Source organism: Passer domesticus, chromosome 8 (assembly GCF_036417665.1).
Source record: "Passer domesticus isolate bPasDom1 chromosome 8, bPasDom1.hap1, whole genome shotgun sequence".
NCBI classification, from domain to species: Eukaryota; Metazoa; Chordata; class Aves; order Passeriformes; family Passeridae; genus Passer; species Passer domesticus.
The window spans coordinates 53,027,946-53,040,658 of NC_087481.1; the positions used below are offsets into that span (position 1 = coordinate 53,027,946).

The window sequence follows — 12,713 nt, forward strand, 5'->3', positions numbered from 1 at the left end:
AAGAGTGATCCACGCTTGTGTGGTTTCCTTTTGAAAAGCTGCTCAGCAGGGTGGCAGATGGGGTCAGGGGAGCAGGACAGTCAAGAATGGAGTCAAAACATGTGTGGGATGGGCTGTGGATGAGGACCCAGGGTTCATTAGTCACTGCTACTGACTCCCAGCCACAGCAATTAGGAGGGAGAATCTGATTTTGTGTGGAAGTGTTCCCTTAGATCTCCATCAGATGGCTCCAGAGATGGTGTCAGGTCTAATTATCAAATGCAGTGGGGTTTGCATTAAATAACACTCAGTGGCTGCAGCTGTCCTTGTGCTAAACACATTGCATTTTGTCTCTTGCTCTACGGGGAGTGCTCCACAGGCTCTGGTAAGCTGTTAAAGTTAGATGTGTTTGGTTTTGTGATTCCTGGTCCACGTAGGTTTAATCTGTGTCCACCACGCATTAGAATCAAGCTCCAGTGTGGTGCTGTGGGGAAGAGTTTTCTTCTGTACTTTTGTTACCTCCTTGTGGGAAGTTTGAAGATCCTTATATACATTCTAATGCAGTTGACTGTTACCGGACACAAAAGCAAGAAAGATCAAAGAAAATCTGTCTCGGGTGTTTTCTGAGGGTTAACTGGCCGGGCTGGATTGGAGTGTTTGCCATGTCCCTTTCCATTGAGCTGCTGTGCAGTACCAGCCCCATAGCAACGCCTGAAATCCCTCAGGATAACAGCAGATCCCGTGTCCTGGATGGCACTGGCCTTCTGCAGAGCCTGTGGAAGAGGAAAACTTGTGTCCACAGCCTGTAGCTCCTGGTTCTGTTCTCCAGGGAGCTGCAGCCCTGCTCTGGAAAGGCCAGGAGCTGCCTGGCCTCGCTGCTGCCCAGCACCGGGCATCTCATCAAAGGCTTTCCAGGGAAAGTGGAAGAGTTACAGCTTCAAGACCAGTTCAGGGTGGGGGAGGTAAAAAAAAACAAACAACAAATCTCAGACTACTGCAGAAAGATGACAGGATTCAGCAAAAGCCAGCCTGACAGCAAGGCTCTTCAGTTACTTTATGTAATCATTCAACAGGACAATTTGCCCTTTAAAGATTTCCAAGTCTGAGTCTAACAGAAACTAAACCTTAACGGATTTTTGGATTTTTTTTTTGAAGTAAGCTCCTGTGATTTCTGGCATTACCAGCACACTCCTTGTGGCACTGAGTGAGCACAAACATGCTTGTTCTTGGTCACTCTGAAAAGGTTATTAGAACAGAGAGTGTTTGTGTTGCTACTTTGACTCCTTAAATACAGGGAGCTGTTTGCATGAGTAATTTAAATTCTAGGAGCAGCAAAGAGCTTAATCTCAAATCTATGAAAAGTGGGATACTATTTTCACTCTTCTGCAAGCATTTGCAAATCAAAATATTATGGTCACCTGTTTAAACTTGTGCTGCATGTAAGTCATGGAATCTTTTTATAGTGATAGTCTGCCAAGAGGAGTGAACACAATATTGGACAATCATCCTCAGCTGGTGCTAGTCTTGGCAAAAAGCAAGCTATTTTTAATGAGAAACTACTTTCAGCTGTATAGGTAACTTGATTCAGCTGAAGTCAGGTAAGTGTGTGCCCATCTTCAGTGGAAATTCTCTTTGGGCAGGTTGCTGTCAGTCTGCTGACCAGTGCCTTGGGTAGATGCCATAGGACCAAACCACAACAGCTATAAAATGTCTTTTTCTTTTTTTTTTTTTGCAGTGTCAGTTTGACCCACCAGATGTATAGATTGATTTTTACTGGAGATGGGTTGCTAAGAGTTGCATGGGGAGGAAGATACAATTCTAAAATGCCTGTTTTCTGGACAAAACAAGAGACTCACTAAAAATGGAGCAAGGTTTAGCAAAGCCTCCTGCCCAAGAGAGAAAGGGCTAACAGACCTTAAAGTGCAGCAAGGGGAGGGTTTGATTACCAAACTGCAGTGGAATAGTTTGTAGAATCTCCATCCTACTGTAATTAAATGCATTAAATTTATTTAAGAGGAGGACCAGACAAAGTGTAGAGCATTTCAGCTCCAGCTGGTCCTGCTATGGCAAAAAAAGGAATATTTGGGTGTTTTTGTTACACCACTTGAGTGCCTACTGCCTGCAGTGCTGCAGTAACCCACAGGATGGGCACTAGTGCCTGAATGAGAGGTACATTTTGGATCTTGCATTTCACTGACACAATGCCTTCCCTTGGTAGGCTGGCACCATTCAGCACTACCCTTTAGCCACAGGGGGAAAACTTGCTTGCATGCAGCAGCTCCTGCCAATGACAGCAGCCCAAGGACAGGGAAATGACACAGATGTCTTTCATTTGCAGCAAGACAAGCCTTGCAGTACTCTAGGTGTCTGAGATGCCTCCTGGCTGCCCACCCCAACACCCTCCCGGCCTCACTGAGGTCACCAAAGTCATGACATGTCCTGGGCTGCAGATGTGGCTGTGCCCAGTCAGGAGTAACACCACAGCACCCTGCCAGTTCTCATAAATAGGGATTTTGTTAAGAAATACCAGTTTTTATAGGTAAAGCACTATAGAGAAAGCTTAAATATAACACCAATTATGCCCCCTTCTGCTGAGGACCCTGATGGCCCTCAGTCCTGCCCATGGGCTGGGTCAGTGTCTGGAATGCTCCTGGAGCAGGAAGGAAGCAGCACTTTTCATACCTGACACTGCCTTGCTGATTTAATCCAGCAACATGTGCATCCATTCACACAGCAGCAGCCTCGAGTTCTCCCTTCTAAATACAGCCTGTGACAGTCTGTATTCTTCTAAGGTTCACTGAAAAATTGAGCTTTTAACAGAATGTGACTCAAACAAGGCAAAGAGTGACACAGAACTCATTTGGCAACATTTTCAGGTAACCAAATTTTGTGTTCATGTTTAATGATGGAGATGGAGGTTTGAGCTGTTGGATTTGGTCAGGAGAGGTTTTTGATCACTGTCAGTATTGTGTCTAAACAGATCAAGCAATAAAATAAACACACTGGCATGCCTGCAAAGCTCACATCTCCCCAGCCTCTTCTCAAGCTGCCCAGTCTTGAGAATGTAACACTCACTGACAACATTACCACAATCTCAAATAATGCAAATTAATAACACAGACTGGGAAACAGCTTTTGCTGGTGCAGGGATGACTAACACTCATCCTGGTGTGAAAGTGTCTTTGTGTGGATACAATTAAAACTATGCAACTGAAGGTATAATCACTATTTACATATTGCAAGGCTGCAGAAAGGCAAATGTTGTGCCTGTCGTTGATAAAAGGCTGAAAGGACCATCTGAGAAAGCACAGGCCAGATGGTATCACTGCAGTTCCTGGGAGAATCAGAGGAAATCCTTCCAGAACACCTTTTTGGGGACATGCAGAAGACAACTGGGAACAGCCAGCATGGAATTACTGAGGGTAAGCCATGCCTGGCTCACCTGCCTTCTACAATAAAATATCCTTGTGGACAAGGAAAGGAGCACTGGATGTTCTTCATCTCAGCTTTAACAAGGCTTCAGCACTGTCTCACACACGATCCTTGTGTGGAATCCCAGCCCAGACACCTGGGATGGGGCTGCTGGCCAAAGGGAAGGACAGGAGCCTGCTGAGCTCAACAGGGAGCAGGGCAGGGGCCTGCTCAGCCAAGGAAGGAGCCCTTGCAGGGACAGGCTGGGCTCAAACAGCTCTGGGTCCTGGCAGGGCAAAAGGTGAGTGTGAGCCAGCAGAGCCCAGGCTCTTTGAGCTGGGCACGGAACTGTTTGGGCCTGGATCCCAGGCTGGAGAAGGGAAGTGTCCCCCTCAGTTCATCTTTCCTGTGTGCTCTTTGGGGTTCCATTCCACCCAAATCTGAGTTCAGCAGAGGACCAACACAGTGTCCAGGGGCTGGAGCACACACCTGGGAGGAAAGGTTGAGAGGACAGGGCTTGTTCAGCCTGGAAAAAGGAAGGGTTTTAGGGGAGAACTCACAGCAGTCACCCATTTCCTACTAGGAAGTTACCTGGAAAATTCCAGCTTTCCACAGTAGCACACTGAGCAGAGACACACAGGGCAGAAGCCAAAAGAGAGAGGTTTAAACTTTTTGAGAGCCACAAAAATGACCAGAGAGCTGGAGCACCTCCCCAGTGAGGAAAGCCTGAGAGCTGGGGCTTTTCAGCCTGGAGAACAGAAGGTTCCACAGAGCCCTAACTGTGGCCTTTGAAGGGGGGCTCTAAAGGATGGGGACAGATTTGTCAGATTTTCTTGTGATAGGAAAAGGGGCAATGGTTATAAACTGAAGGATGGTTGATTCAGATTAGACAAGAAGTTTTTTAACAATGAGGGTGGAAAACAGTGGCACAGATTGCCCAGAGAAAGGGTGGCTGCCCCATCCCTGTAAACATTCAAGCTCTGAGCAACGTGACCTAGTTGATGTCCCTACTCATTGCAGCTACATGATTTTTCACTCTGGAGCCAGTCAAGCATTGGAAGAGGCTTCCCAGAACACCTGTGCAGTCCTCAGCCTTGGAGGTCTTCAAAACCACACTGGACAAACACAGTTCTAAGTACCACAGGAATTTCACAGCCAGTGGTGGAGTGAGCTCCTGGTCCCCTTTAGCAGCATCCAGTGACACAGAATGCAAGGACAGCTGAAGAACAGCAGCAGCCCCTCTACCAGATCCAGTAAGCACCATTACTGGATGGCTGCTGGTCTCTAGTTCCATCCTTTTTTTTTTTTTTAATGCTTGGAAAACACTGCTTGGCTGTAGGAGTCCTGTGACTCAACCAGCAATGACAAGATAGGATCCAAAGACACAAAAATCAAGCCCTGAGATCAAGTTTTCCCCAAGAAAACTACTGGCCCTGGATAACCCAGAAGAGGGCAGGAAAAGGACAGGAGGAGTATTACAACTTCTGTTCACACACCAGGTTTTTCAGGGAAAAACTAGCCAGGTGTTTTCACCTTCTCCTTCAGCTGGTACAGAACAGGTCTGAGAACAGAAAATGATTGTTCAACAGCTGTCCTGCATGAAGACATGGTGCAGGACTCACCAAAAAGTCAAGACACTGCAGCAGCTAATTCCTTAACTTGTTTATTTATCATTGAAGAAACACACAGCAGCAAGTTCTGCGTTGGCTTCAGTGTGACCAGATTGTTCCTTGTTGTTACTGCACCCCAGCTTTGAAGTCAACACAGCCATTACTACAAATCACTTTTTTGGAAAGGGAAAGAATTGACCCTGAAGACAAAGAATTGAGGGGAAAATTGAACAATTTCTCCAAAACCACACATTTTAAATATGACAATATTTATAAATCCTTGAAAGGCATGAATTATCCAGTAATGGAAAAAGCAGTTGTGATATTGGCAACAGAAAGTACATAGCCATATGCTTACCAAAACACAAATTGTAAAAGCTGCAAGTTTGATTTGTACACTGCAGCAGTGTGTACATTACTGGAACAATGACTGCAAAGTGGCCTCAGAGGCATTATGGATTCAAGTAAATCTACAGAAAATATCCCAGTGTAGCTAATTCACAATGTTTATTGTATTCAATTCAAATTTAAACAACTGACTGAATTTAGATAGTGATAAAATATCTCAGAAACCGCCTGCCCTCAAAAATACCTATGTAAAAGAGGGCTTTTCTACTTTTTGGCTAATTATGCAAATTCTTTTAGCTCTGCTTTTTCAATAATTCCACTGTGTGAACAGAGGTGTTTTCAAATGCATGTCCTGTGACAATAATACCCCATTCCAAACTAAGAAAGACTAAAAATAAAAAGGGCAGCCTGTTTTTGGTGCGAAAGAGAAGCTGTACTGAAGAGAGCTGTTGGGCTTGCTTCTTTTTATTTTAGCAACAAATGACCCATGAAATAAGCATCATTTGATATCTCAAAAACTGGCATTCAATTTCCAACCTTCTGCTGTGAGTTTTGTGCATGATCAATCTATATGAGTAAGTAATTCATGCTTTCATGTTACCTCAAAACATTGGTTAAAGAATTCCAATTCAGAATGTTTATAAGCACAAATATAATCTGTGGATTCGATCAAATCAAAGCTAAAACATTGGTTAAACTCTGTGATTCCCACTTAACGTCGTACAGTGGTCCACCCTTCTTCATCTGTCTCGTTTTTAGTGCGGCGTGCGGGCTCACGCTCCTTCTCTGTTTTCCAAGATCCTTTCTCCTTGTCCCCGTCCCTTTCCCGCTCTTTGGATGCCGCCGGGGGAGCAGAGGCTGGAGGAGCAGCAGGAGCAGGGCCCGACCGCCGCGCCGGTTCCCGTTCCCGTTCCTCCCCGCGCTCTTCCCTCCTGTCGTCAGCGCGTCGCCATGAGCTCGCTACGGCAGGAAGAGAGAAAAACAACTCAGTCACCCTCCAGCAGCAGCCTGCAAGAGTTCCAACAGACAGCCCTGACCCTGCCAGCGGGATTTACTGATCCTCACCCTGCCAACAGGAATACGATGACAACGGCCAAATACACATTTTAATTTTATAGGAAAGTAACAGAACTACTCAGAACTCTTCTCGGGTTTGGGATTGTGGTGAGCAAGCCCAGTGTCATCTTTAAAACACAGTAACTGCAGTAACAATGTTCCACTGATGTACATGGTTTCATGGTGTAAAAATATATTCTTGTATTAGCAGAATTAAAACCACAAAAGTGTCTCCTTAGAAATGACTGAACCCTGAAAACAAAAATCCTGACTTAAAAACATTTGTGGAAAATGTTCACTGTTATTAAAAGAGAGGAAATTGCTCTTCAGCCTACTGGAGTCAGAGGTAAAATGGTACTGAATTACATGACTCCACCGGTAGCAGCATCCACCACCCTTTACTGTATGAAAAACTGCTCATTCCCACCAAAAGGATGCTAAGAGTTCTGCCCCAGCTGTGTGTGAAAAAAGAAGTCAAATCCCAAAACTTCTTGATACATTAAAAAAAAAATCTTCACACTGAGAACACTCTGCCTTTCTGTCAGCAGCACTCCTGTGTCTGATCCCATGTGCTGTTCCAGCCTGCTCCCAAGTGCAGGAACAACCACATTTGGGGCAGAGACAAAATGAGATTCTGAAAGTAAGAATGCCAGAATTGGAAGATGTGGTGGTCTCTCCAGGCTAAATGGATTTGCTATTACTGTATTTTTAGAACACAGCAAAGGATTAATAAATATATGAAATTAATACAGGTCTGTCATCAAAATTAATACCACTAATAGTGTGAAACCCTTACTCACAAATATTTCTGTCACATTTTAATGGTTTTAAGAAAAGGGTTTTAAGAAATTACTTTCTGGGATGTCTGTCTTGATAATCTGAACACAAGAACTACATACACCCAGAACACAATCCTATGAGAAGTGCATACTTCAAATATTATCCTCCTACTGTAGATGTGAAATGCTACTAAGATGGAAAACAGAACAACTACAAATAGTTAAGATTCCCTGAAGAATTCTCAATTATGCCAAAAAGCACCAGAGGTGCTTTTTATTATTTTGTTTATGGAAAGGCAGTTTAAACACAGGCTGAAAATAAAACCTATTGCCATGTGACCCCTCCCCAGCAGTGTCAGGAAGAGGAGGCTCTGTGCTGGGTGAAGGACTTTAGGACACTGAAAGGAACGTACGCTCTTCCCGCTCGGATCGCAGCGGGGGTCCTCTCCTGAGGGGTGGCTCCCTGTCATCACCACGTCGGTCTCTCATGTCACGACCACCTCTGTCCCACTCCTCACGACGACTTGAATCTCTCCAGCTGGAAGTTTCCTCAGCTGGCCCTCTCCTCCAACCGCCGTCATCCCTGTGGCCACGCAAAACATAAAAACTAAACGTTAGGATTTTTATCTTTGCTATGGAAAGGAGCAGTAATAAATCACAACACGGATATTTACAGACCCAGTGGGTGTCTATTTAACATACTTCCAAAATTGGTTTTGTTTTTCCTGAGCCTAACATGGACTTCTCTTGATAATAGATTAAAAAGAAAAATTTAAAAGCATTTTAAGCATTTTGGAATTCCTCCTGTAAACAGATATCATCCTAAAAATAACATCTATTTGCTGCCCTAAAGTGCTTAGTATCACACAAACTAACCCTTGTTCCTTTCACTCAGCAATTCCACGTTATTTCTGTATCAGCAGGGCCCTTTTTTCTTTTTGCAGAAACATTTAGAAGTACTTAAACAGAGCAGTCAGACCTGGGGCGCCTGAAACGATCGTCTCGATCAAAATCTCTCTCCCTGTCAAATTCCCGCTCCTTCTCATTTTCATCCCGGTCTTTGTCTCGATCCCATTCACGGTCTCCTGAAGGTCTGGAGTCTCGGGGAGGGCCCCAGCTGTCCTCACGAGCCTTCTCTCGTTCTCTCCACCCCCCTGTAAGACAGAAACACAGTCAAAGGAGTTTGTGACTGACCTCTGATCTCTCTTGTAGACAAAGAACCCTTTACTTCCGTCACAGAAACTGGTTCTTCAAGTTCTGACTCCTGAAGATTCAACTCAAGATGTTTGTAAGAAGTTTGCACATGGGAGCCACAGAGAAAACACCGTGCAGAGAAAAAGCTGCTAAATGTAAAGCCAGTAATGCACACCTCATGTCAGGGCTGCCTGCAACAGCCCAGCAGAGCTGGCTGCACCCTGCAGATTTCAGCCAGAAACCACAAGGGTCTGGTGCAAAACAAGTGCAAGAAGAAGCAAGGGTGTAGCTCAGACAGCAGATTCCTTTGTGAAAATCCACAAATGAGGGGATTTTAATGAAGCAGATTTTTAAAGAACTTACTGCTTTTTAAAGCACTACTTTAAAATGTGACTTTTGTTACCATCCACTTAACACAGTGCACTCTGCAGTACTGCTCAGTTATTTATGAATGGGAGTTCTTTGTTATGTAGCCTGCTTTGGTTTTAAATAGGAAAAACTGGAGTGCAAGTTTTGATATTTATAATAAGTTTTCTAAAGCTTCGGATTACATAATTAGTGTCTATGAAAGCTGACACAGTGCCTGCCAATACATAAGTGAAAAGAAACAGGAAATCAAAATAATATCTAACATTCAAATGTCATCAACAGTTCTGAAAAAAATCAGAAGCATCTCTGGACACCATCAATGACACTTAAGAATAGAAATAAACAAGAACAGGATAATTCAGATTTTAAGGGACTTCAGAAGGTCATCTAATCCAAGCTCTGCTCTAAGCAGGGCTTTCAGTAAGGGTTAAAAACAAAAAGGGAATGTTAAAAACGTTATCACACAGAAAGGGCTTGTCAAAGCCACACCCACTTAAATGGAGTACCCAAATCCTCCTTTAGAAGGAGATTAACCTCAGACACATGGAAGGAGTAGGGAAAGAGTCCAAGGTGTGCTAATCTAGTGAGAATGCTCCCAAGCAAAGCATTCAACTTGTATACTTTGCTTTTGCACAGGGAAGTGACCAGTGTTAAGTCTGTGACCATCACATATCTTCCAGACAAGCAATTTTTTTATAATTCAACCAAATGAAAAGCTTTAATTATACTAAGTAGAGCAGTGTCCACATCAGCCAAATTAATCTAGATGTTTTCAGAGCTGATTCTCCCACCTCTGGCATCAAGTATGTTACCTCCACTATCTCTGAGGACAACACACACACACACACTTTCAAGGGAGGATTATTGTACTACTGTGCTTTACCTGGTTTACCAAATGGTCTCCAAGGACCTGGCCTTGAGTCCTCACTGCCACGCCACGGGCCCCTGTCATCGTCTCTCCTGGAGAGCCTGTCATCGTCCGCGTTCCGCCAGGGTCCCCTGTCCTCATCCCGCCGGGCCATCCTGTCGTCATCCAGCCCGCGCCGGGGCCCTCTGTCATCATCCAGCCCGCGCCGGGGCCCCCTGTCGTCATCTGCAGCCCGCCAGCTGCCCCTGTCATCATCCAGCCCCCGCCTGGGGGGCCTGTCCTCATCCAGGGCCCGGCGGGGCGGCCGGTCGTCGTCCAGCCCGCGCCGGGGCCCTCTGTCGTCATCCGCCGCGCGCCAGCTGCCTCTGTCATCGTCCAAGCCGCGCCGGGGGGGCCTGTCGTCATCCAGGACACGTCTGGGTGGTCTGTCATCATCCAGGACGCGTCTGGGGGGCCTGTCATCATCCAGGACACGTCTGGGGGGCCTGTCATCATCCAGCCCGCGTCTGGGACCCCTGTCGTCATCTGCAGCTCGCCAGCTTCCTCTGTCATCATCCAAACCACGCCGGGGCGGCCTGTCCTCATCCAAGCCACGTCTGGGGGGCCTGTCCTCATCCCCTTCTCGCCTCGGAGGCCTGTCCTCGTCCCCTTCCCGTCGAGGTGGCCTGTCCTCTGCTGATTCTGGAGGACGCTCCTTGTCCTCTGCAGGAGCACGCCTGGGCAGATCCTCCCCTCGCCTGGGCAGATCGTCCCCGCGGCGGAACGGTCGCTCGTCGTCTCTTGGATCTCCTCGACGCCAGTCTCTGTGAAACCACAGGGAACGAGTGAGAAGTGGAAAGTGGCATCCAGGAAAGCTTTACATCAACAGCATCAAACCCCTCAAAGCCATTTCTGATTGCACCCACTTGAAGTGGGCAGTTTCAAAATGCACCTTTTAATGCCCTTCATTGCTATGGGAAAGAGGCAGGTCACTGTCCCCACAGCTTCAGTAAAGACTCAGCACTTCATCATCTCCTTTCAAACTACAGTTTGGACAGTCCCCTGTTGGTTATCTGCTGCAACACCACAGAGAAGAGGGCTGGCTTCTACACCAAGCCTAATTTGGCAAACTTGACCTAAGTCTGAAAGAATCAATACTAAAAAACCCCACAACCATCAATTAAGTATCCTTCTCTCCAAGCACGTGCCAACTCTACACACCATTAAGTCTGCTGTCTACAAGATTTTAAACATACATTTAGACCATAAACCCTGTTTTTGTCACCAAATTAATTTATCTCAGGAAATTAACCTTCCTCAGCAATTAAAAAAAAAAAAGAAATAAAATACCACAGAAATGTCCTGGTACCTGCTTCTTGGCAGGAGAAGAGAAGCTGCACTGGGGTTGAATCTCATGGATTAAAAAAAAAAAATAAAACCCAAACCAAAACACAACAGAAAGAAGACCTCAAGGTTTAGAAATCCACTATGCTACTAAAATGTAAACAAAAAAAACAGCAATATCTTGCTACAAAACTGCAGATGTAGGACATGAAGAGGTCAGAACAAAGAGACAACAAGTTTGTGACAACTCAAGAGTCTCGAGAATTTTGAGGAATTGCAAGCAGTGCATTCCCTGGGTTTGGAAGAATAAGGGAGAATGTAATTATCATTGATCTGTGAGGTAAAAACAAAGACATGGAGATTGTTAATTTCCATTTAGACTCAAATTGGATAATCTTCTCCTTTGAAAAATCTGATTATTTTACCATAAAAGACATGTGGAAGAATGGTTATAATGTTTATCAGATGAACAAGTATTTAATTCACTCAGATACTGTCTCAGTGTCTCAGGATTTTTAAATCTAATTTTAAGCTATTACTTTTAAACTACCTCTACTTTAATTAATCTCTAGGAAAGTTGAATGAGGAATGACTAAGACAGGCTGCATCACTCTGTGTGGAAAAAAAATTCCATTGAAACATACAGTGCATTAAACACTTCACAAAATGACAGAATGGTTTGGGTTGGAAGAGACCTTGAAGATCATCTCATTCCACCCCCTGCAATGGGCAGGGACACCTTCCACTATCCCAGGTTGCTCCAAGCCCTGTCCAGCCTGGCCTGGAACATTCCTAGTGATGGGGCACCACAGCTTTTGCAATGTATGTGCAGTGAAAGGCTTCACCCAGTAGTGTCATCCAATTGTTGCATTCTGCAGTTCATGACAAAGTGGATCACTACCAAGAATGGCAACACAGCTTTTAAGGGAATATGGAATTCTATTTTGTTTATAGAGATCATGCCCTTCTAAGACATTTTAAGAAATTACTAGAGAGAGAAAGAGTCCATAAACTTGCTTCCACTGGAGTCAGAGTAAGCAGTAATGGATTTAAATTGCTGTACTGGAAATTAGGGTTAGATATTTACAAAAATCTATCTACCTGCAAGGCTAATTAAGCAATAAAACATACTGCCAACTGGAATCAGCAGTGTTATCTCCATCAGCACAGGCTTTTAAGAGCAACTAAATGTGCACCATCAGAAATATTTGTAGCTACAGTTCATCCTGATGTGAAGCAGCAAAACAGACAAATGTTAAAAATCTTGTCTTCTACAACTGTATAAACAGTTTTCATTATTAGTGAACATATTCAAAATAAATGTAACCAAGTGTGGATTTCTTTTATTTTTAAAGTTCAAAGTACATTCATAATATTCTTCCTTCAAAAATCTATCCCTCCCTGTTCAATACAGCTCTTCAGAACTTTGTTTAATTAATGGCATGTGTTTTCTGCTCTGTGAATTACTCTGGGACTTGCATAGTTACTATCAGTTTTCTAAATGGAAAATCTCAGAATTTCATCATCCAGGAACACTTGTCATCCTTCTCCATTCTGTATTTACAGAACTGACACCAATGTTTGAGTGGGAGAAAAGTTGTTAATTTAAAAAGGAATCCAAGGAAGCAAGTTGTTTATCACACACAGGTGTCTGCTTGCCTTCACATATCTAAGCCAAATAAAACAGGAATGTTATCTGAGCATGGTTCCAAGATAAAATTTCTCTCTCATTCCAAGATCCTTACAAAGCAACTTTTTTAACAGTAGGTAACTTTC

The 12,713-nt window shown here is 44.3% G+C and overlaps 1 protein-coding gene across 1 annotated transcript in view; it reads right to left on the reverse strand.

Moving 5' to 3' along the window:
* Positions 1 to 5,037: 5,037 nt before the first annotated feature.
* Positions 5,038 to 12,713, reverse strand: part of EIF3A (eukaryotic translation initiation factor 3 subunit A) — a 28,442-nt gene continuing 20,766 nt past the window's right edge. Inside the window, exons 19-22 of the mRNA XM_064431447.1 lie at positions 9,630 to 10,417; positions 8,163 to 8,337; positions 7,597 to 7,766; positions 5,038 to 6,308 (exon numbers count right to left, since the gene is read on the reverse strand). Of these exons, the coding sequence (XP_064287517.1) occupies positions 6,061 to 6,308; positions 7,597 to 7,766; positions 8,163 to 8,337; positions 9,630 to 10,417 (1,381 nt within the window). The 3' untranslated portion in view covers positions 5,038 to 6,060. The remainder of the gene's footprint in view (positions 6,309 to 7,596; positions 7,767 to 8,162; positions 8,338 to 9,629; positions 10,418 to 12,713) is intronic.